The sequence below is a fragment of the Microtus pennsylvanicus genome, chromosome 22 (assembly GCF_037038515.1).
Source record: "Microtus pennsylvanicus isolate mMicPen1 chromosome 22, mMicPen1.hap1, whole genome shotgun sequence".
NCBI classification, from domain to species: Eukaryota; Metazoa; Chordata; class Mammalia; order Rodentia; family Cricetidae; genus Microtus; species Microtus pennsylvanicus.
The window spans coordinates 14,800,467-14,825,300 of record NC_134600.1 but is presented as its reverse complement, the minus strand read 5'-3'; the positions used below and the strand labels follow the sequence as shown (position 1 = coordinate 14,825,300).

Sequence of the window (24,834 nt, the reverse complement as noted above, 5' to 3'; positions counted from 1 at the left end):
CTAGATTCACTATTTTACGTACGTTTTTTTTCCTCATGTGTACTGTTATTAGCTATAAATGTGAAGGTGAAATTAATTAATTATGGCACTGAGAATTGAACCTAAAGGAGTCCACCATGCTAGGAGAAGCTCTACCCCTGACTTACATCCCCAGCTATAGTTACTTGGTCCAGCCAGAGATCTCGGCAGGTAAAAGGCGCTTGCCATCAAACCCAGTGACCTGATTTTGAGCTCTGGGATCCACGTGGTGGCACACAAAACCCAACTCTCTTTTTGCTGTCGTTTGATCTCCACATGCAGCTATGGGCTACACATGCCTCCCACATCACCCTTCCCCCGCAAACACACATGCACCGGCAAATTGAAAACATGGTTAAATTGAAACAAAACAATATTTCACTTTATCTCCCTCCTTTCAACTTTCTACTTCTTAGTATTTTTTGTAATAATCTATGGTATATATTAATATGTTCCTATTTTCAATGTTTCTTACATGTAAAATGACATAATAATACATGCCATTCTACAAACTTGATTTTAGTTCAGCTTTTCCATGTATCTAGGTGTGTCTTGCCTGCTTGTATGTCTATGCGTCACTTGCATACCTAGTGCCCAGGAGGAGGGCATCAGAGCCCCAGAAGTGGACTTACAAATGGTTATGATCTGCCTCGTGGGCATGGGAGTTGAATCTGGTCCTCTACAAGAGCCGCCAGTGCTCTCAACATCTGAGCCCTCTCTCCAACCCCAGAACTGCTTTTTTGATTTTAGACCCGGGCCTCACATTTATCAAACAAGCGGACCCACCCTCCAAGGCAACTATATCACATTTTGAGGGGTAACGAGGTCTCCTCTAGTGCAGGCTGAGTCAGACCCCGTTCTGCTGCAGCCTCTTAACCCTGAGATTACATGTATGCACTGCCATTTCCACCCAGTACATTTAATAATTTTGATAGCAATTCCCATTTTTTTTCCTCTAGGATGTTGTCTGTATCTTTTTTTTTAAGCATCTATTTATTTAGTGTGAATGGGTGTTTTGCTTGCATGTAGTCTATGCCTAGTGTCCAGGGAGGCCAGAAGAGGGCATCAGATCCCCTGGGATTGGTGTTAAGGATGGTTGTGAGCCACCATGAGTGTACTGGAAACTGAAACCTGAACCTCTGGAAGGACAGCCAGCGTCCTTTACCACTGAGCCATCTGTCCAGCCCTTGCCTATATCTTACGGAATTATTTATGCTAGGATCTTAAGGCATGGGCATTTACATCATGGAATGAGGGTTTTCTTTAGATAGGACACGGTATGTGTGTTAATTGAGATATTCAACTATTCTCCTAGAATGTAATTGTCACAATAAAGCCAAAGACTGTTACTACGACGAGAATGTTGCAAAGGAGAAGAGAAGTCTGAACATGGCTGGGCAGTACATTGGAGGGGGCGTTTGTATCAACTGCCGGCAGAACACCACAGGGATCAATTGCGAGACCTGTGTCGATCAGTATTACAGACCTCACAAGGTAGGTGTGCTTCTTCCTGCAGCCGAGCTCCACGACCTTCCTGCAGCCGAGCTCCACGACCTTCTTGACCTTCTTCCTGCAGCCTGCTCCACAGGAAAACACACCTCCTTAAGGTTGGACCTCTGTTGTGAAGGACTTTTCCTTTCTTCAAGGTCCTAGAGTCCTCCAGCTTTGTCTCCTACCCTGGCTTGCTGGCTTGCTCAAAGTGGAAGTCTACATGCGTTGATATTTAACTTGAATTGGGGTTACGGGCTATGTGATTACAGATAATTCTAACTATAAATGTGCAGACTCGGTTAAGAACTAAAGGGGCCATAGCTCGTCCGTAAGATGCATTCACTCAACCTTCTGTGACTGTTACGGAGTCAGACTCTTGGAGTGGCAATTGTAAATGGCAGAGAGGGAAGGGGGACTGTGGAAACAAGAAAGGGTGACACCTTGCTGACAATACTCACTGCTGTCAGCATCAAAGAGATGTTTAGAGCCTCTTGCTTGAGGATGTATTATCTTCCTGACTCCTACGTTCCCGGTTACACCTATCTCTGCAATAGTCTCACCTGGAAGCTGCTGCCTTGACATGGTGGCTGTTATTTCAAGTCATGCCGTTATCCCTGGTGAGGTCATCCAGGGCACCTTCTGCCTTTCAGGTGTCTCCTTATGAGGACCAGCCTTGTCGTCCCTGTGACTGTGACCCAGTGGGGTCCCTGAGTGCTGTCTGTATCAAGGATGACCTCCATTCTGACTTAGCCCACGGTAAGAACTTGGTCTGTTATTACATGCGCAATTGATCTAGGTTGTATGTATAAACTGTCTGTGTTGTGCAGAATTGTTTCCAGGGTGGAGAAATTGGAGGGTTTGTGTGGATTCTCTTGTTCGCTAACTATTTATTATCTTCCGCATGCAAACAGCCATCTGGCGTGTGGGTGGGGCTTTGGTAGTCACTTTATTCTCTTATTCTGGCTCCAGGAGGGTCGTGCTATGTGGGCAGCATGTGACTACTACGGTTCTTTCTTTTATGATTAATATTTGTTTGGCTACGTCACATTTTATATGTTCAAGTAGTTATTAGTGGATGAATGAATGGATACTATTTATTAGTGGATGAATATATATATATAGCCTGGTATTTCTCTTTACTGAGTCTGGCTAAGACATTGAGTGCAGCTGTGGTCGGCCCATTAGTGGGGAACTTTGGGTTTCTTCGTCCCTTCCAGCCGTGATGAATAACATGGCTGTGGGCATTCACGTAGTTACTTTCGTGGGTGTGTGTTCTATTTCACTGTGGAATCAGGAGTGGGGTTTCAGTATCACATGGTGGCTCTCCCTGTGGGTTTAATCTCAGTGTTTCTCATTACACCAACACTATAGCAAGCTGTGGCCTATAGGCCAGTCTGCAAACTGTTTTATGTGCCCAGAGAAAGCTGTGGACATTCGCATATGGATGATGGTCCATGGCTGCGTGAGAGCGTTGAGAAAAAGCACACGGTTTAGTCAGCTGTACCTGAAATCCTGCTCAAAGAGGTGGCGCCATCTGCATTTGCCAGCCCCTGCTTTAATCCCTGGAACTTCATGTTGAATCAGTGTTGCTGTTTTCTCCCCCAGGGAAGTGGCCAGGCCAGTGTCCATGTAAGGAAGGTTATGCCGGAGACAAATGTGATCGCTGCCAGTTTGGCTACCGGGGTTTCCCGAACTGCACGCCCTGTGACTGCAGTACCGTGGGCAGCGTAAATGACGACCCATGCTCAGAGCCATGTCTTTGTAAGGTAAATGTGGAGCCAAAGAAGCTTTGAGTGTCTTTTGGGGCTCTCCGGTCCACTGGATCACATGATCAGGTCTTGTGCAGAACAGGGAGGTTTTAGTAGAAGCAGCATGTCGCAGCAAGCTTGGATGGAGATGGGCACCTGGTTTCCTCTTTTGTGGCACCTCTGGGTAGCAGCCATGTATTCCCGAGGCATTTCTGGGACTTCTAGATGAAGCCCAACCCTGCATGCCATTTCCTTGGCATTGGCTTTAATTCTGGGGCATTGGCTCCCAGTTTCATGTTTGGAGGAGAACCAGGTAAATACTGAATTTCCCAGAACCCTAATGAAATGCAGATCGGTTATCTCGAATTTCTCTTCAATGAGAATTGTGTAATTGTAGGAATGTGTACATGTGGTGCCCGAGGAGGGTCTTATTTGGTCATGGGATATTAATAACCATTTCCCCGGAATTCGTGCGATTTCCTGTATGTACCTTATGTCTTCTTCCCATGAAGGCAGAGTCTTCTGTCTATGAAAATAAGCTTGACTATAAGTAAAACAAATAACCATACAACCCTCTTCAAATCCTAAAATGGTTGTGCAGGCCTGAAATCCCGGTGTCTAGAAGGGTTTGAGAAATGGAGGCCAGTCAGCCTGGGCTATACAGTAAGACCCTGTCTCAAAGAGGGGGAAAATCTAAAACAAAACAAAATGCAAGTATAAATAAATAAGCGAATAGCTTTGACTTAATGAAAAGATCTAAAACAAAACAAAATTTTTTTTTTGATGCGACGACCAAGCTCCAACATCTGAGACTTGGTCTTGGTCACAGAAGCAAGCCAGTTGTTGCAGGTTCCCCATTCATAAATATCAACTGCTTGAGGTTTCTCACGGACTTTGAATATTTGTTTAGAGGAGGATTTATTACCTGTTTTTGTGGCCTTCTCCTTCCCAGTGTCATGATGTGTCATCTTTCCTCTGTCTCTCTGGATACATTGGCCCCCACCAGCTAATCCTTCTTTAAAAAATAACTTTACAGAAAAATGTTGAAGGAAAGAATTGTGATCGCTGCAAGCCAGGATTCTATAACTTGCAGGAAAGAAACCCCCGGGGCTGCTCTGAGTGCTTCTGCTTCGGCGTCTCTGATGTCTGTGACAGCCTCACGTGGTCCATTAGTCAGGTGAGAGACGCTGCGAGTTGGTTAGTAAGTGGGCCAGGGAGGCCATCTGTGGTTGTGTTAGGATGCCAGGAGGCCAGCTTCCCCTGAACCATTCTCTTTCCTTTGGAGAGACCAAGGCACAGATCCAAGGCAGCCCACTCGTAAGCGCATTGCTGTCTTTGCATTCTAATATGTGTGTTTATTTCCATATACGTCCTCTAGTTGGAATAATTGGCTGGAATGGTGCTGTAGAACATTCCTTGTTTGCATTTCGTCTGTAGAACACACTTGGGGTCACGGGAATTTTTCATTTCAAAGACTCTTGGAGTGGGAGGCATTCCAGCGGTGGGAGCAGAATGACCTCAGATGGCCCGGAATTATAAGGACAGGCAGGGTTGGGGTATGGGGTGTTCTGGGGCAGGGGATTGGAAGGATTCACTGTGAGATGACTGGAAGCTAGGGAGGGGCTTCTGGGCTCTGGGATTAGCTACTAGTGATCATTGTGGTCAACACACTAGGGGGGCTTCTCATCACCCCTGGGCAAGCAACTCGTTGGCAGTACAAGGTCGGAAATTTTTATATATTTTTCGTCATTTTTGGCTATAAGGCGGGACCAAGGATCATTAGAAGTAGGATAGATTAGGATAGAATAGAAACAGGAGGATACTTTAATCATGACATTTATAGACTGAGCATCCCTCATCTAAGAAGCTAAGATACTGGGGAACAGAAGATTTTGAATTTTTCCCTTTAGGAATATATATACTCTTGTTCCATATATACCTTATCCACATAACCTGAATATAGGTTTTTTGTAATGTTTTGAATGTACCTGTTTTATGACTCAGGTGAGGTCAGGTGTGAAGGTTTCCATTTGTGAATCCAATAACTCTGGGCTTGGGGGACATTTGTAGATTAGAGGTATTGAACTTGTAGTAATTTCTTTGTTCTTGTTAAACATCTAAAGTTTGTAACCCTGATTTGCATGCTTGTGCCCTTCAGTTGTGTGTTAACCGATGTGGGTTTGAGGTGTGTGTCGTGTGCCCAGCCTCCCTGGATCCTCTGTCAAGTCCCTCAGTGTGGTTCAGTGACAATGGTCCTGTTAGCTCTGTCTTGAGCATAAACTCGCTCCACCTGTCTCCTTGTTGCAAAGATACTTACACAGGATTGGGTGGAATCTAAGGAGACCTTTATGCCATATTCTAAAATTCTTAATTTTTTTTAAGGTGACCAATATGTCAGGGTGGCTGGTCACTGACTTCATCAGTCCAAATATGATCCAGTCTCAGCAGGATGCCCTGGGTGGGCGCCATCAGGTCAGCATCAACAACACGGCCGTCATGCAGAGACTGCGGTCCACGTACTACTGGGCAGCTCCGGAGGCCTACCTCGGAAACAAGGTACATGTGGGAAGGCAGGGGAAGAACAATGTCCAGCTACAAATCTCAGAGAACATTAAGAACACAAAGCAGACTTGCCTCAAGTTAGTGCTTACAGCCTTCATGCACACCACACTGGGCACTAGATCTCTTCGGTCCTTTTTGAACTCTGTAGTACAACATCCCATCATCCTTTGCTCTTCTGCATCTTGTTCCTCAACAGTGTACCTTGTGAATCTTCACCATCACTGGCTTTCTCCTTTATTCCTCTGGGTCCTTGAATAAGTCAGACCTTTACGGAGTGTTGGCTACATTCCCACTTTGCCCGGTTAGCAGCAGACGTCCCAGTGGCCCACGTAATGGTACAGGACACCCAGGGAACGGCTCCTAGAGCAGAGTGTCTGCTCTCCTCCCTGTTTCCACATCAGGATAAACTGATGCTCACTGAAGGTCTCAGGAGACCAAAACAATGAACATGTTAATATAAAGAAAATGCAAGACAGTGATCCACAGTGTTACTTGTCCAGAGAGTTGACTTTTAAGATTGAATCTTCTTCCCATCGGTGATTGGTTTTCACTCACCAGCCAATTATGCCCCATCTCTTTGGATTCTGACTAACTAGTACATACATCCAGGTGGCCTGTTTAAGTAACTCTGGTTTGTTTTAAGGTGACCCTACACCTTCATAATAGTAGTTGGTAAGCATCTAGTTAATTTTATTACCATTTTTTTCTAATTTGTATATAAATATATATGTAGAGCTACCTGCCCGTCTGTCTATCTGTTTGGGGGACAGACAGTTGCTGTGTATCCCTGGCCGGCCTGGCATTTATACTCTGGCCTTAGACTTCTGAGTAACCAGAGGTATAAGTGTATACCTTCATATGTGGCCTAACTTGTAAATTATCATTATACAATAGATTCTATTAGACAGACATCTTATCACCAGAGAAATTGAAAAAAACTTTTTCAGATTTTATGATTGTACCATTGCAGCCTGAATTTTATGGCCTATTCCTTAGGAAGGAACTCTCCAATATACAGTAGTTGCCCCTAGCATACGTTAATGGACATTCCTAGGATATATTGATGGACATCCCTCATATACATTTAAAAGCGAAAATCTTTGAGCGCTTCCTTTAAATGACATATCTAATAAGCTTAGCAATGAAATGAAAAGGTCCATGTAAGTGTAATAAATACAGCTGCCAAGACGGCTCGACAGGAAAGGTGCTTGCTGCTAAGTCTGACCTGAGTTCAATCCCTAGGAACCACATGGTTAAAAGAGAGAATCAGCTTCCTCGAGTTGCCCCAGACCTCCATACCTATGCCACGGCACACACTCCATCCCCAAATAAATGCATTTAAAATTATTTTTAAGGTCTGTCTATCTATCTATCTATCTATCTATCTATCTATCTATCTATCTATCTATCTATTATCTATCTATCTATCTATCTATCTATTATCTATCTATCTCTCTATATATATCTATATATATATATATCTATCATCTATCTATCTAATATATATCTGTATATCTATCTATCATCTATCTATCTCTCTCTATATATCTATATATCTATCATCTATCTATATATCTGTATATCTATCTATCATCTAGCTCTCTCTATATCTATATATCTATCATCTATCTATATATATATCTGTATATCTTTGTATCTATCATCTAGCTAGCTAGCTATCATCTACCTCCCTCCCTCCCTACCTAACCAACCTTTGATTTTTTTACCTTGGGGACTCTATATATCCTTCTTCTGCAAATGTCAAGGATTTCCTCATCATGATCATATCCAGGATATTGTATATGATATGCCTTTACTGTGAATTTCCTCCCTGTCACCTTCAGGATGGATGCACCCAGGTGGATCCTAGCAACATTTTCCCCTGACTCAAGGCTATAGCCATTGTCCCCTGGTCCTTACCCTCTCTGTACTCTTCCAGCTGACGGCATTTGGCGGGTTCCTGAAGTACACGGTGTCTTATGACATCCCGGTGGAGACAGTCGACGGTGACCTCATGTCTCATGCTGACGTCATCATCAAGGTGACGAATGCGCATTGATTTGCTATAGAGCTTGGGGTCTGGTGGGAGTGGCGCACTCATGAATACATACATGTGTGTGCATGTAGCATACATGCACAACTGCATATACACACACAAAATAAAAACTGTAGTTAACTGCCCCTTATTCAGTAACTCCAGATTGAGAAACACGCTCCATTACATGATTGATGTAAGAACTTGGTTGCTGGCTACAGAATTTTAATTTTTGGTCACTAAGTTGGATTACAAATGTCTTTCCTCTCGGTTTTATATGCTAGGGAAACGGGCTCACTCTAAGCACAAAGGCAGAGGGCCTGTCCTTGCAACCCTATGAGGAATACTTCAACGTGGTTAGACTTGTGCCCGAGAACTTCCGGGACTTTAAATCCAGAAGGGAGATTGACCGCGACCAGCTAATGACCGTCCTGGCCAATGTGACACATCTCTTGATCAGAGCCAATTATAATTCTGCGAAAATGGCACTCTACAGGTATGTGCTAGAAGGAGGGAAACAGATTTCTACCGAGGTACTACAATCTTGTCTTTAATGTTGTATACTTCAAGGTTAATATAAATATGAAGGCTACAGTTGAAGTAGGTGTGTTAGAATTGCCTTCACGTGTTTAACAGTGAAGACATGAGACATGTATAATGAGAAATGCGTCTGGTTGGAAACAGACGATTTTAGGTTCAGCATCCTTCAGGTGTAGTGCTTCCAAGCAATGCTTTGTGAGCCAACAGTACCTGAGCCATTTAGTCTCCCTGGCCCTTCTCTCTCTCCCTCTTTCCTTCTCTCCCTCTCTCCCTTCATTCCCCTGACGCCAATGACCTTAGTTGTACACAGTTATTTGAACTACTGAATCATTTGGTCATTTGGTTGCCTCGCGGGGGTCTGTTTGTGGAAGCCCGGTGTAAAACAGGACGCTGCTGAAGTAAGCCTGGTAACGCCTGGCAGAGGCTCGTCGCTGCATTCGCGATGAGGCAGCTGGTATTGGGCAGTGCCTCCATCAGAGCTTTCCCTTGGCAGCCCAGGGGCAGTAGCACTTGTAAACTGCTGGAAGACTCCCACAGGAAAACGGTGGCTTCTGCAGTGCCTGGTGGAGACTCTCTGGGTACTCAAAGTCACTGCTTGCCCATGTCCTTCAACTAAACCTTTTAGGCACCTGTCTCAGTGAAGTGGGATGATCTTTTGCAAGGATGAGAGCTATATGATGCCCCTTGTCTGTTTGCAGGCTGGATTCCGTCTCTCTGGACGTAGCGAACCCTAATGCTATAGACCTGGCAGTAGCCGCTGATGTGGAGCACTGTGAATGTCCCCAAGGCTACACGGGGACCTCCTGTGAGGTACTGCTGGCCCCTGCCAGTCTCCTCCTTTCTTTAGCTTCCAGAGGGGAAGTGTGTGCTAAAGTTGATGTGATGAACATGTGTATGTTCACTTTAGAAAACTCCCATGTGGCTGAGACTTAATTAAATTATAGGACCATTGGGCATTGTATTGTTTTCAAGAGTGAATTCTGCTCTTGCAAAGGAAGTAAATTCAATACCTAGCACCCACATCTGACAGTTCGTAACTTCCTGTAACTCTAGCTTGAGGGGGATTCGATGCCTCTGGTGTCTGTCAGCACCTGTACTCATGTGTGTGTGTGTGCGCATGCGTGAATGCACACACACACGTGCGCGTGCACACACACACACACATGCGCGCGTGCACACACACACATGACTAAAATACATCTTTAAAAATAAACAGACAGCTAGATTCCTCTGGAGGGGTTGACTAGTGTACCTTGAAGTCCCTGGACTCTGTGCAGCTCTCTTGCCTCAGCCAATAGGAAATTGGCAGTGCTTATTACTGGCTGTGCATCTCTGAGGAGGATCAACTTGATTCTCTGAACGTTTCCAGCTACCTATGAAAGACCAGCATATTTGCACAAGCCAGATCCATCTTGAGACCACATAGTCCTCTGGTTTACTCTGGCTGTCTGGACCTTATATGGCAGCGCAGGTCCTGCACCCACGGATTGAATCAACCATGTACTGAATGGCTATATTCCCCACTGATAATATTGTGCCTTCACCAAGTATGTATAGATCTTTTCCATATTATTCCTAAACAAGAGAGTATAATGTTTACTTGCATAGCATTTATGTTTCACTAATTGTCATTAGCGATCTAGAGATGTGTTAAAATATCTAGAAGATATACACAGGTTACATACAAATACAGTATCATCTTATATAAATGGCTTCAATGTTGTGGCATCCATTGGGGACCTCGAGCCAATTCCCCACAGAGATGGAGAGGTGACTTTCTATGAAGATGTGTTTATATGTTATCAATAGAATTCTTGAAATTTAGGTAGACCAGATGGCTCAGCCTGTAAAAGTGCATGCTGCCCAACCTGGTGGTCTGAGCTTGATCTCTGAGAAGCAATAATGGGAGCAGAGAACTGGTCATGCTTGCACATGCGCGAGCGTGCACACACACACTTTGGCTAAGTATTGATAATAACCACTGATGAGTACATGCTGTGTATTTAGCCAAGCTCTAAGATCTTCCATATTCTCCCTCATGATTCATGTGTCCTGACAAGTAACTCTCATGTAGGAGAGATCAACTGCTGCTGGACTCTTTCCAAATTCCCTGGGCTTTGGGGGCTATGGACTGATGATCATACAGACATGAAAGATTTCACTTGGCTTTGCTCAGTAGTCCTGAGAAACTGGTCCCAGGATCCATGGAGAATCTCGCAATCTGCCAATTGCATATATAGAGTTTAAGTGATAGGATATTTCCATATACCCCAGCAACATGATTTTTGCATGCTTTATATGTCCTCTAAATTACTAATAAACCCAGCAATGTAAATGTCATGTAAAGGGTTGTTAAAATATATTGTTCAAGGGATAATGCCCAGAAACATGTGTGTACATCCTTTTCCATAACACATTTATTCACTGTTGTTTAACTCTATCCCTGTGGTCCCTGAAGACATGCAGCCTTCAACTGAATGCCTTTTCCAGTGTTTTTACTAAGCAGCCGAGTTCATTCTTTTACCAAACTCATACACAGAAACTGGCATCAGGCTGCTGCTTTTACGAATGGATTTTTCTGCAGCACTTGAAGCTGCTTGCCTATGGACCGACACTCTCTAAGGGTAGCCAGTTGGGTGGAGGCTTTAGGGGACTTCTGTGAGGTCCATGTGAGAGACTGTATTTATTGTTTGTATACTTTCAAAACTTTGCCTTGGACCTGGTTGCACAGGCTTGTAATAAGAGCCTGAAGCAGGGGGATTGCAAATTCGGGATTTATCTGGGAATGGTATCAAAACTATCTCAAAAAAAAAAAAACAGAAACAGGACTTGGCATATAGCTCTGTGGCAGAGTACATATGTGTGCAGAGTCCTACGTTCAATCCTGAGTACACACACACACATGTTACACGCCCCACATATTTGTGTATGTGCGTATATATGTATTATATCATATCATATATATATGATACAAACTAGTGTTATCCAAGCCTCCTTCTCCCACCCCATCTCTTCGAGAGACAGATGAGCAGGCAGTGAAAAAGCCAAGCCCTTGGCAGCTGGATGTGGCATGGTTTTGGAGACGGGTACTGTTGCCTTTGAGTTTTCTCCCCGAGGTAACACCCGGGGTGCTGCCTAATGTCCTGCGCCCTGCACTTGCTGTCTCTAAAGCAGAAGTGCTTTTCTTGAGGAGGCCTTGAGAGCCAAATGCACCGCTGTGTGGAAAGCCGATGGCTCAGGAGCAGTGCGTGTCCTTGGATGCCCATTTGGCCTCTCTGACTTGATCCCACAGAAGGTGCACCTGGCGCACTGTGACCCAGGCCTGCCCTTGAGCACGGTCAATGTTTGATAGCAGCCTTCAGTGATTTGTAAGCAAAGGGGGTGGCAGGGTGGGGAGTTGAGAGAAAAGAAGTCCTCTGATGGAAAACCGACAAGACGGGATTCCATGGTCAATGTTTGATAGCAGCCTTCAGTGATTTGTAAGCAAAGGGGGTGGCAGGGTGGGGAGTTGAGAGAAAAGAAGTCCTCTGATGGAAAACCGACAAGACGGGATTCCACCTATGCTCGTTGATGGTCGGTGCAGTAGAGTCCATGAAAGGCTCAGTGCGGACCCAGGGCATAGCCTTTAAATTCCCGTGTGCCTGACTCTACTTCAAAGGGAAACATGTGGGGCCTTATCACGTGGGTCTCCAAGGCCAATTCCTTGGGCCTTCTGCCAGTGTATTAGGGTGGCCAGCATGTTGAAGACATACTTCGAATGGGTGTGATAGTTACCTATAGGTAGTCTGAACAAGTTGGTTTTGCACACACCTATAAATATATATTTACATACATATGTACCAAATATGTCAAATGTGTGTGAGCTATATTCATCCACGGAATACATTAAATATATACTAAATAACCTTGTGCTAGCTGAGATGGTTGCACACCTCAGTAAGTTTGCTGAAAGGCACTGGGGTTGCACACTTAATTAAAGTGGACGTGGAAAAGCTGTCTTGGTTAAAACGTTCGACAGTTAGAAAGGAAAAATGTTTCCCTGCTTGTGAAAAATTAAGCAGTTTGCTTTTCAGAGTGCATTGGACAGAAGATAGATTGCAGAATAGGCGAAGCCACACGTTGCCTGATACACACACACAAGGCCGTATTTCAGGAGCCCAGGCTACAGACTGGTCCCTTTCTCTTGCAGTCCTGCCTCCCAGGCTATTATCGAGTGGATGGGATACTCTTTGGAGGAATCTGCCAGCCCTGCGAATGCCACGGCCATGCATCCGAGTGTGACATTCATGGAATTTGCTCCGTGAGTCTATTGCTGACTTGGGCGTCCCTCACCCTGACTTGCTCATTGCCATGTTGTGAGCTGTGGCTCCCGACCTCAGCTCTGACGCGGTAGACATCAAATTCAAGTCTGTGTCTTCAGCCGTCACCTGTTTTTCTTTAACGTGCTTTGCTTCCTGCCTTGCTTTAGTGGGATGAGTTGAGCATCTGAAAATACATCTGCAAATCCAAGTCCTGAACCTTGTGACCTGTGGCTTCCCATCACGAAGGAGAAGTCCCATACCCATTCTTTTGTGATGAATCACTCAAAACACATGCATGTTATAATTATTGTATGTCTTTGCTTTCGGCCTGTGTGTATAAGGCATACACAAAACATCATGCTTAGAATTAGGTTCGATCCTCAACACACCTCATATATATTATATATATATCCATATATACTATATACAAATGTACATGTAAAACTTTACAAATCTAATGTACAAATAGAATCATAAACCTTGATAAAAATCACATTTGCCATATGTAAATTTTTAGTTAGTTCAGATGAATCCTACAGACAAAAGCCTCTTTCGTGAGCATTGTAAGTAGGAATAGAGCTCCACAAATGGGCAGTTAATCTTAAGTATGAGCTTTGCGGCTGGCGCAAGGCAATGCTTGTCTAAGTTCAACCAGGAATTCCTTCTTCCTTCTGCCTTTAAGGAAGCTACCCTCACCCTGTGTTTAGATGGATTCACTGCTCAGGGAGTGTGTCAGTGTATATATATAGTTAATGTCTGGGCAAGGAGGCCCCAGCCCCATGTTCTTTAATAAGAAAGGTTGATTGAGTCACAGGACCAAGGGGAGGTAATTGTCAGGCCCCAGGAGAAGGCCCGAAGCCTGAGATCCTGCATTGCCTGCTTTCTCATTGTTCATTGAGCAAACCTTCATTTGTTCTTCATTGTTTTTATTGTAGCTGCTAAGCATCCACAGCCACTGCATGGGCATCTCAGTCCCTCTGGGATGGCTTTCCTTCAGAATCTGGCTCTAGTGGCCGGGGAAGGTTGTTGTTCGTTTCATATGTGTTCTGCCGTGTGGGTCTGCCAGCTCCTGCCCACCCCTGGCCCCAGATTTCCCACCAACATTTGAGGGTAGCCAGTGTGTTGAGGATGCGTTTCTATTGGTTAGCTTAATTAAAGATAGTCTGCATATCAAGATTTCGTGTGCTTCTATAAATATATAGTTGCAGAAATATGTTTCAAATAAGCTCAGTGTGTATGAACTGTACTCATCTACCGAATGCATTCGGATGCAAAGGAACTAGAGCTAAATGAATGACACCTGTTTAGTATGTCTGGTAACTACTATTTTATTCTCCACTTATAATACATAAATTCTGGTGTTACAAACACTTTTTAGAAACTGGTTTCGACTTAGAGGGAAGCCATGGCACATTAGAGAGTCCTTTGGTGTCTTAATCAGGATTTCTAAAGCTGTGAAGAGACACCATGATCGTGGCAAACTCTTATAAAGGAAAACATTTAACTGGGGGCTGGCTTGCAGTTTCAGAGGGTCAGTCCATTATCATCATGGCAGGACATGGTGGCATGTGGGCAGACATGTGCTAGAGAAGGAGGGATGCATCTTGATCTACAGACAACAGGAAGTAGGCTGCATCACTGAGTGTAGCTTGAGCATAAGAGACCTCAAAGCCTGGCCCCATAGTGACACACTCCTCCAACAAGCCCACACCTCCTAATAGTGTTACTCTCTATGCGCGTATAGGGGCCAGTTATATTCAAACTATCGCACTTGGGGAACTTGGCCAGCATCCCAATACTAAAATCTCACATAACTGTGACATTTTTTGTTGGTACCACACCATCCATTAAACCATGTGTTTTCCTCCCATCTTATCAGCATTTCCACTCCCACCTGTTCTCTCTATAGGGTTAAAACCAAGAGTCCTCTGGCTTAACAAAGCCATGTTTCCCTTGTCTCCTGTCTCCTGTGGTAGCTCACACTTTCTTGTGCTCTTCATGAATGACAGACCCTCTGCCAAATGCCCTTAGCGAGGACTTGTCACATATGATGTCACATGTGATGCTTCCCTGTGACTTCACTGAAACTGGACATTGGGACACAAGGCTGTGGAAATGATACAGCTTATCTGAACATCCAGGGGACCATAACATCACTGTGTTTGCTTCTGGGGATGTCTGCCTGGTCCACCTAGATAAGATAGTACCTGCTAGCCTTTTCCACCAAGTTATTATTTTCCCCTTTAGATGGGTAATGCTTATTTTTAAGGGAAATGGGTGGAAATAAAGATAACTTAGATGAAAATTGAAGGAAATCCAAAGTCTTGCCTAAGAGCAGGGCTGAGGCTTAGTGGTTCAGTTCTTTCTTGTCTCGGGCTCTTATGTCTTAGCTCTTTCAATGAAAGAAGAAATTTCTCTTTCCAAAAGAGATGATGCTCTCACCCTCTGGCATCCAGACCACCAGCAGCATCAGCACCTAGAGTGGCCCATCCCCAAGGAAACACCAAGACATGTGCTCCTTGGGATCACCAACAGAATGGCAAAACAGTTTACCCAAATAGCAAGAAAGTTCAGCCTGGCCCCTTTGATCTGACTCCATACTCCACAGACCTGTGTGGACATAAAAACACTGCTCTTACCTCAAAGGAGATGAGAGAAAGTTTATGTTGGAGTCAAAGCGGGATGAGTGGCGGCCCAAGAGTGCAGACTTAGGCTCTAGCATGGCAATAGAAGTTTGTATAGTAACAGAACACAGTCTTACATCAAGGTCCTCTTCAAACCTGCTGCTGGAAAACCTAGATAGATGGATGGATAGATAGATAGATAGATAGATAGATAGATAGATAGATAGACAGACAAATAGATAGATAACCCAGTGGGGAATTCTCTGCTGCAGTCCCAGCTGCTGTCTGCTGATACACTTAGATTTTGGATGGTAGAAGTTAGTGATCTTCTCTTCCAAAGGACTTGAGTTGAGTTCCTAGTAGGTAACTTCCAACCTTACCTCTATCTTCAGCCCCAGGGGATCTGATGGCATCTTTTGATCTCTGCAGACATCTGCACACACGTGTGACTATACCCACGTGTGGACACACATGCATATATGCATAATTAAAACATGTAAGACTTGTCCATCTGGAAACGGAATTCTTCCCTCCGTCGCTCAGGGTCCACGTGGATTTAAACCCTTAACCCTTCCTTGGTTTTGTTTTAACTTGAAATTCAGCTTCTTAGTGGATGAATCAGAAAATCCTTTCAGGAAGTCTGAACTGACTCATCTTTTCATGCGTGTGACCTAGGTGTGTACACACAACACCACAGGGAATCACTGTGAACAGTGCCTGCCTGGCTTCTACGGGACACCTTTGCACGGGACGCCAGGGGACTGCCAGCCTTGTGCCTGCCCCCTCCTCATTGACTCCAACAAGTAAGTCTCAGCCTCCACTAGCTGGTTCTGTCTGGTGTGGCCAGATCCCCACAGAATGCTGTGCATTCTGATGTTGTCAAACAAGACTGTGTCATGCATGTTCCGTGCCATGAGGGACAGTAGATTGGATGAGAGGCTGAGAGGGAGAATGTTGTTATTAAAACCTGGTGAATTTAATAACACAATGGGAGGCGTGTGACAGCAACAATGCACACACTTTTTTCATCTTGTCTAATGTCTGCCGTGTGTCTTTCACAAGAATCCATTTGGTGCTCAAGACAGTGATGATTTAAGCAATGTTCTTGGGTTGGATGAGGCTTGATCAGATGATCAAACTGTGAAAATAGGAAGCTGAGTCTATCCACTGAGTCAGCAACTGTATATTACGTGCCTGTTGTAGACTGAGTTTCAAAGTAGGCGATGTGAGCTGCAGGGCACACGCAGATGAAGCAGTAGATGATGCACAAAGGAGGCTGATGGCTCTGCCAGGGTGGATTCAGGACCAAAGACTGAGCAAGAACCTGCAGATGAAGCAGTAGATGATTCAGGACCAAAGACTGAGCGAGAACCTGCAGAGCATTTGTTAGGACAGATGTTTCCAAAAATAGCCATTTTAAATATTTAGAAAGGAGCAGCGTCCACTGGAAAAATCACATTAATTTCACGTGTTTTCGCAGTTTCAGCCCCACCTGCCACCTTACTGATGGAGAAAATGTGGTTTGTGACCAGTGTGCTCCGGGTTACTCAGGATCCTGGTGTGAGAGGTACCTTGTGGCTCTCCAACCCCCCAGTTTCACAAAGCAGAATCAACTATTTTAAAAGCCCAGCAGAAAGTCCGTATTTTCTTCTTCAATATCTACAAATCTATATTGTTAGTGGATGCATAGCAGTTATCCAGACCCTGTAGATGTGGTGTGATAACTCATTGTATGTATATAATGTGTAGTGGTGGACACTTAAAATCTATAGCTTTAAGTGTGGTCTTGGCATCTTGGTGCATTGCTGATATTGTATAAGGTCATGGAGAAAAGCAGGATGTCCATGGAGAGAACAGTGTTTCACCTCCTGGAGTGCATCTGTGATCACACCAAAGACTATGGGGGGTGGGGGGTGGGGTCAGTAGTTACAGTCGTCATGTGTCTGAGTATTCAGTTGTCCAGACAATAGTGAAGGCATTGGGAGGTTTGATTTAGGAGCCATCTCTGGCATCCAAAAGCTCGTCTGTGTTTTCCCACACATAAGCCGTGGTGTCTCTGCCCCTGGTGCGTCCTGTCAAGAGCTGGGTGACATCCTGAGTGGCCAGAGGGAGGTCAGAATTGGCTCTGGACATGGTTGCACAGCATCTGGGTTTATGCTCGTTTTGGATCTGTTCCACCTCACAACAGGCACGGAAGATTTGTGACTGTCTGGACAGAGTCACCCTTTTTCCATTGCAAATCTTAAGGGACAGAGTCTGATTTATTAGCCACCCAGGGAGGCCCTGGCTAGTGAGGTATTATCTCAAACCCTCTTATTTATTAGATCCTGCTTTCCATCCTGGATACAGATGTGCAGACGGTTACTATGGAAACCCAACAGTGCCAGGGGGAACCTGTGTACCATGCAACTGCAGCGGCAATGTTGATCCGTTGGAGGCTGGCCACTGTGACTCTGTCACCGGGGAATGTCTGAAGTGCTTGTGGAACACAGATGGTGCCCATTGTGAAAGGTGTGCAGATGGCTTCTATGGAGATGCTGTGACTGCCAAAAATTGCCGGGGTGAGTGTGTGAGCAATGAGGTCATAGCTGTTATATATTGCCATACGAATCTCTTAACACTTGCCAAAAGAACTCAGCCTGGAGACCTTAATGTCTTGTGTACTGATTGTGGGTTTTCAGTTGGACAGATGTCGATCTGATACTCAGTTCCTTCCTCTGCATTCTTCAGTGGCTTAATTCGCTGTCACCTCTAAGGTCAGCAGTCTGCAAAATGCATATCCCTCATGACCAGGGAGGAGGCTTTCTCAAGCATGGTGGTGGAGTATCCTGGTGGGCTGCTCCTGTGCTGCCTCACCCTGATGTGCTGAGTTCTGCTTGGAGCCTTGAACATAGGGATGTGGTAAAGCCACTCACCAAGACAGTCAGTTTCGTGCCTGAGGGGACCCAGCTTTGGGGCTAACACTGGAGCCCTCGGCATTTGTATTGTTGCTTTGTTCAGAAAATTCTATTGTGTGTGTTTTAAACATGCATACAATGTACTTTGATCAAATCTGGCCCACCAAGTCCTCCAATCTCCCTACGACTTCTCCCTCATAACTTTATGTGCCTTGTTTTTAAACCTACTGAGTCTGTTTAGTGCTGTTATTATGCGGATCTCAGAACTGGGGCCATACACAGAAGCAAGGGCAGTAAAAAGAGGTGTTGCAGCTCTGAAGAAAACTTTCTAGTAGCCAGCAACTGCCGATCACTCCTCAGCTTCATGGGTCCCTTCCCTGGTTCCCACTGTGATTTCTGCTGGCTTGGCCTTGTTTTTGCACAGTCTTAGGAAAGGATTTATGAAAAATAATGCCACTTAAATATTTTTGATAACTCCAGGTAAATGTGTTGGTCTTACATTACAGCTTGAAGAAAAGGTGGTGCCAGCCATACAGAAAAAAAAATAATGTAGGCACATATTAGGAGATGAAATCAGTCATGGCTTTGACCCATCAATCAGAACTACATGGACACCTTGGTTTAAAGTTCAGGGAGTGGGAGGTCTGTGGGTTCCAGTCTGAAGAAAGATCCCATAAGATGAGTATTCAACTCTGCTCACTGACTTTAACACTTGTGGTGTCCCAGAGACTTCTAAAAGTGACACATTAGGAAATAAGAGACCAGGAGGACACAAAATAAGAGTTGAGGTTGATGGACATCCTAAGGGAAAGAGAGATGGGGAAGAGGAGGAGTGGTAAGAGACTTGCCTTCAGAAGGATAGGGCAGGGGGAAAGGAGGCAGGGAGGGAGGGAGGGGGGAGGGTGCGCTCCATCAGAGTGCATCTGTCCATGTGTTGCCTGGGGCAGGGGTGAGGAGTTAGGAGTCGCAATTGGAATCAAGCTACAGAATGAAAGAGTAAGGCCCTTCTAGAGCAGCAGGCCATGGGGCAGCAGGGTTGCAGGCCCTCAGGATATCATGCAAAGCTGTGGCATTGTCCACATACACCAAGGAAAACCAAAGGCCAGAAAGAAGCCAAGTTCTTAGGCAAGTTGGAGATGGCCAAGAAGCTGATCCAGCCCTGGCTCAGGCTGTCAAGTCTGCAATGTCCAGGGTCAGTGCTTCCTCTGCTGTGGTTGCTTCACAACCTGGCTGGGCTCTCACTGTCTGTGAGGTATGTTAGCTCTGTGATCTGGCATGTTGAATGTTTAAGCCTTTTCCTTTGGGAATTAAAAGGACTTTACTCTAACCCATACTTTAAAAAGAAAAAGCATTATATGTCTTGTGTGTTTTAGCCTGTAACTGCCATGAAAACGGCTCCCTTTCTGGCGTGTGCCATCTGGAGACTGGGCTGTGTGATTGCAAACCTCAAGTGACAGGCCAGCAGTGTGACCAGTGCCTGGTAAGACATCTACCAATCACTGCAGGCTGTTCAGTTGCTTGCCGGTGTTGCATGACTGATGCTTAACCTAGGTTCATGGGAACTTGAATTGATGTGGGACGAGCGCACTCTTGACTGGTCTGTGCCGTACCTTCCCATCTAAAGAGCATGCGTGCAGCGTGCTCAGGAACAGACATATGCTGAGAACATGATGAGTCTGTGGAACATCTTCTGTGTGTGACGTGGAGAACATTCCAGTGTGTGCATATGCCACTAACCCGTGATCCTTCCTCTCTTGTGACATAGCCTGGCTATTATGGGCTGGACACAGGGCGTGGCTGTGTGCCCTGCAACTGCAGTGTGGAGGGCTCCACATCAGACAACTGCACAGAGGATGGCCAGTGTCCCTGTGTGCCAGGCGTCGGTGGGAAAACATGCGACAGGTGTTCACACGGCTTCTATGGGTACCACGATGGTGGCTGTATACGTAAGTTCTCGCGTTCCTTATGTTCCCTATAAAGCCTTCTCTGTGACCTTCCTTGATGTCAGAATAACTTCTGTGACATTACTTTTCTCTTGTCTTTACAGCGGGTCCCCATACCCTTTTTCTGTTTCTAGATACAAGCATTTGATCCTGGGTCCCCACCTGCTTGTGTGAGCTTAGTCTTGGTTTTTGAGACCTTGATTGCAGTCAGCATCCAGAGACTTTTGCAAGGACTGAGGGTCATATCTAACACAACAGTTGGCAGATGATGAGGACTTGATGACATTAGAGCGGTGGCTCTCAACCTTCCTAATGCTGTGACCCTTTAATACAGTTCCTCATGTGGTGGTGGCCCCAACCATAAAGTTATTTCATTGCTACTTCATAACTAGAGGTTTGTTAGTGTAATGAATTGCAATGGAAATATCTGATGTGTGACTCCTGTAAAAGGGTCATTTGAACCCAAAGGGGTCACGACCACACAGGTTGAGAACCACTGTCTTCGAGCCATCTGTTCTTCTGGCCATCAAGGCGTGTTTGTCCCACCTCTTTCAGGCTTATGATCTCTCAGACGTGGGGGGCACCTACCTCCAGGTGCTATGAAGAGGTCTCAGGAATGATTACATCTCCTTTAACAGTGGCTCTGATAGTTGATACAAAAGAGAGGCCCCTTGTGCTGTCAGCCTTGAATCCCATCAAGCATCTAACTCTGTGATGCTTCTTTTGTTTTAGCCTGCGACTGCGCACATACTCAGAATAACTGTCACCCTGATTCTGGAGAGTGCCTCTGCCCTCCTCATACCCAGGGTCTGAAGTGTGAGGAGTGTGAAGAGGGGTACTGGAACCTGGACCCAGAGCGGGGGTGCCAGGTGGGTTCTGTCATCACGCTGGGATAAGAGTGCCTTCCTTGGAGCAAGGTTTCTTGTATTCAGTCACTTGGTTTTAAGCAGTTAAATAACTTCATAGTTTATATTTAAAATGAGTACAGTTTGACACACTGGTGGTGCACCTGTAGTCCCAGCTACTTGGGAGGCTGAGGCAGGGGCATTGTTTGAGCCTAGTTCTAGAATAGCCTGGGGAGCTAGACTAAGGGGACTCCCACCGTGAAATAAATAAACACATACATAATGGACTCAGGGATAATGCAGAAGAGTAGCATCTTTCAGGGTTTCGTCAAGAATTTAGCTTTGAAATTCGTAGCTAGAACTTTCTACATAGGCAATTTCTATATATCTATCTAGATAAGAGGCAATAGCCATAGATAGAATATAGACTAGACTAAAACATAAAGGCAACATCTATATTTATCTATAATAAATATATAAACAATATCTATATATGTAGCTTTATAAAAAGCAATATCTATAGATAGCTGTCTATCTATAGATAAAATATAGACTAAACCAAAACACATTTAAGAGGCAATATCTATCTATATCAATATCTATAACTATCTATAAGTAAACCTATAGATAGATATAAATATTGATATCTATCCATATCTATTGTTATATAGATATAGAGAGATGGATATTGATATCCATCTATATCTATATATATCGACATATATCTATATATCTAAATAGATTGATCTGTAGATAGATAGATATAGTTATTGATAGACTAGATAACTAGAGATATTGCCTTTTAAATATGTTTTAGTCTAATCTATATTCTGTTTTCCAATGGAGTTGTAAATAGTTTCATTAGAGGATTAGGTTGAATCTGAGAGCTGTAGTTTTCTGTAAATAATTTTCTTAGGATAGAATTAGGTATAGTTTGGGGTTTAAAGTAGTGGGGCCATTGTTGGGTCTCTAAAATAATTCTGCTGAGGTGATCGCACCATTAGATCCAGTTCTAGTTTGCAGTGTTGATGCATTGTCACGTGCCACCAATGTGCGCGCATGCCCTGCTGTGCAGCCCTTGTCCCATTGGTCCCTGACAGAATGGTTCCACGGAGGAACAGTACGAGGTCAGCTTATCTGAACTGTTGCCCCACACAATGTTTTTCTGGTGTCTCAGTTTGTGTGCTTTCTGAGGACATAGGTTCTGCCCTTATATTAATTTTATTATCCCCCCCCACAGGCTTGCAACTGCAGCGTTGCTGGCTCCACGGGTCCCCAGTGCGATGTTCTCTCTGGCCAGTGCCATTGCAAAGAAGGGTTTGGTGGGCAGAGCTGCGATCAGTGCTCCTTGGGTTACAGAAGGTTTCCTGACTGTGTTCCCTGTGACTGCGACCCGAGGGGGACACTGGCCGACACCTGTGACCTGGAACAGGGTCTCTGCAGCTGCACAGAGGACAGTGGTGCCTGCTCCTGCAAGGTACTTGTGGTCCACTGAGCCTCTGTTTCCTTCCTCTGGCCTCCTCATTCCCACTCCCGGGCTTCTGACTATTTATTTACCTTAGATTCTAGTGATTAGAAGCATAATTTCAAATACTTTTTCAAACAGATTTCTACTTTGATTTCTGACATTAGAGTCTCCCTCCATGTTCTTTCCTGAAATGGTGGAAGATTTTTAGAATATAATTGTTTACCACTTCCACATGTCTGGCGACCTAACTTCTCTGAATACATCTTGCTAGCATACATCCATAGACCGAGTAGCCATTCATTCTTGAAGAAATAAAGTAATTAACAGGGCTTTGGGGAAGATTTGGGATTAGCCATGCTCTTGGACAGGTAATTATTATATATGTGTGCTAAAATAAAGAGAAAATGCTTACCTTGCCCCTGCGGTAAGAGTTTAATGTCACTTTGATTTGCACATGTGTCTGTTGGCTTTCCCAACATGCTTTGCAGCCAGATCATTGCCACCTTCTCTGGTCATCTCTGCAAGGAGGATGAGGTACCAGCCTGATGGTGGTGGGTTGGTGTGCAGCTAGAAGTGGTGAAGGAAAGAGTCACTGGGGCACACTTTCTTTTTTTTTTTTTTTTGGATTTTGGAGACAGGGTTTCTCTGTAGCTTTGGAGCCTGTCCTGAAACTAGCTCTTGTAGACCAGGCTGGCCTCGAACTCACAGAGATCCGCCTGCCTCTGCCTCCCGAGTGCTGGGATTAAAGGCGTGCATGACCACCGCCCGGCAACACACTTTCTACGAATCTTTGCATGTCTGTTAGCAATCGTCCTTGCTCCAGTCAGAATGGCAAGGACCTGACAGTCTTCACGTAGCCCGACTCTCTACCTGGAGGCCCTCAGGGTCAGCTGGGGACCACTGGAGATTCACATTAGGGAATACATTATTTCCAGCTCCTTGCACCACAGTTTTGATCCTCCGTAATACTTGGGGAGCTCTGGTGTCTGAGAGAACTAATGGTCACAAACTTCAGTTAGGGATGTGGCCTAGAAGATTGAGTTGAACAAAGCTTGTAAGTCATAAAAGTCAGTGGTGTTTTTATTCGTTTGTATCCATGTATATATAAAATCATATCTCTTCTTTTTCAGATGTTAATTTCTTTCTTTTTTTTTTTTTGTTTCTTTCACCTTTAGGAGAATGTCCTGGGACTCCAGTGCAGTGAGTGCCGAGCCGGCACCTTTGCCTTGCAAACTGACAACCCCCTAGGCTGCAGCCCATGCTTCTGCTTTGGTCTGTCCCAGCTCTGTTCAGAGTTGGAGGGGTATGTGAGGGCTCCGGTAAGTCCCGTACAGACAGTTGAAAGGGTCTTAGCCTTCTCTCACCTTTGAGAGTCAGCTGGACATTGGGAGGGAGCAAAGACAATAGAAATTGTAGGATAGTGATTTGCTTGGCCATACAGAGTGCTTTGAGAACTTCTGCCATCCAGTGACGTAAACAGCTAAAGGCTTTCTATGCCAACCTTCAGCTGGTCCATCGAAAGCTTTTCCTGGAAAAAAGAAACAAGTGCAGCATCTCCAAGAAGTACCTACTGTCATTGACACTTACTCCAGAGGAGCAATAGCTTGAACCTAATCACAGTGCTTCAGGTCTTCCTGATCCAGATATACAATCGAAAGGAAAACGCTTTAATCTCTAGCCTTAAAATGACGCTATTTCATCTGTGGACTACACGGGGATCTAACAGATCAGATCTGGGCTCTTAAATGTGTGTGTGTGTATTTGTGTGTGTTCATGGGTGTATGCATGTGTTCGTGCATACATATGTGTGTGTATGTGAATGAGTGTGTGCATGTGTGTGTAGTGGGTGCCTGCAAGTGTGTGTATCCCTGCTTTATTACTTTCCACTATAGTCCCTCGAGCCTGGGTCTTGCACTACACTTGGAGTTGGCTAGTGGCCTGTGAACCGCAGTTATCCTTTCTCTGTACCCTGTAGTACTGGGGTATGGGCACACATGCAGCCTCACCCAGTGTTTTGAATGAGTGCTGGTACATCATGGGTCCTCATCCTTACACCACCAGTACTGTTACCCACTGAGGCCTGGGTACTTAACCTGAAGCGCGTCTTTCTCCTTTCCGTGCCTAGATAATGCTTGCCCCCGATCAGCTCCTCCTGCACGTGGTTTCCCAGAGCAACCTCAAGGGCACAGTTGAAGGCGTGCATTTCCAGGACCCTGACACCTTGCTGGATGCAGAGGCTGTCCGCCAGCATGTCCATGGGGAGCCATTTTACTGGCGGCTTCCAAAACAGTTTGAGGGAGATCAGGTGAGCACACGCCAGCCCCGCCCATTCCCTTCCCAGAGAGAAAATCAGAGTGCCTGC

General features: G+C 45.0%; 1 protein-coding gene across 1 annotated transcript in view; it reads left to right on the top strand.

The window, feature by feature from the left end:
• The window catches only part of Lama1 (laminin subunit alpha 1), a 121,466-nt gene that overhangs the window by 47,935 nt on the left and 48,697 nt on the right, over positions 1-24,834 (top strand). Inside the window, exons 8-25 of the mRNA XM_075956011.1 lie at positions 1,334-1,512; positions 2,160-2,265; positions 3,115-3,275; positions 4,294-4,434; positions 5,640-5,813; positions 7,759-7,860; positions 8,139-8,350; positions 9,093-9,204; positions 12,584-12,694; positions 15,995-16,122; positions 16,800-16,886; positions 17,669-17,880; positions 19,590-19,696; positions 19,982-20,162; positions 20,892-21,028; positions 22,245-22,481; positions 23,648-23,791; positions 24,598-24,777. Of these exons, the coding sequence (XP_075812126.1) occupies positions 1,334-1,512; positions 2,160-2,265; positions 3,115-3,275; positions 4,294-4,434; positions 5,640-5,813; positions 7,759-7,860; positions 8,139-8,350; positions 9,093-9,204; positions 12,584-12,694; positions 15,995-16,122; positions 16,800-16,886; positions 17,669-17,880; positions 19,590-19,696; positions 19,982-20,162; positions 20,892-21,028; positions 22,245-22,481; positions 23,648-23,791; positions 24,598-24,777 (2,711 nt within the window). The remainder of the gene's footprint in view (positions 1-1,333; positions 1,513-2,159; positions 2,266-3,114; positions 3,276-4,293; positions 4,435-5,639; positions 5,814-7,758; positions 7,861-8,138; positions 8,351-9,092; positions 9,205-12,583; positions 12,695-15,994; positions 16,123-16,799; positions 16,887-17,668; positions 17,881-19,589; positions 19,697-19,981; positions 20,163-20,891; positions 21,029-22,244; positions 22,482-23,647; positions 23,792-24,597; positions 24,778-24,834) is intronic.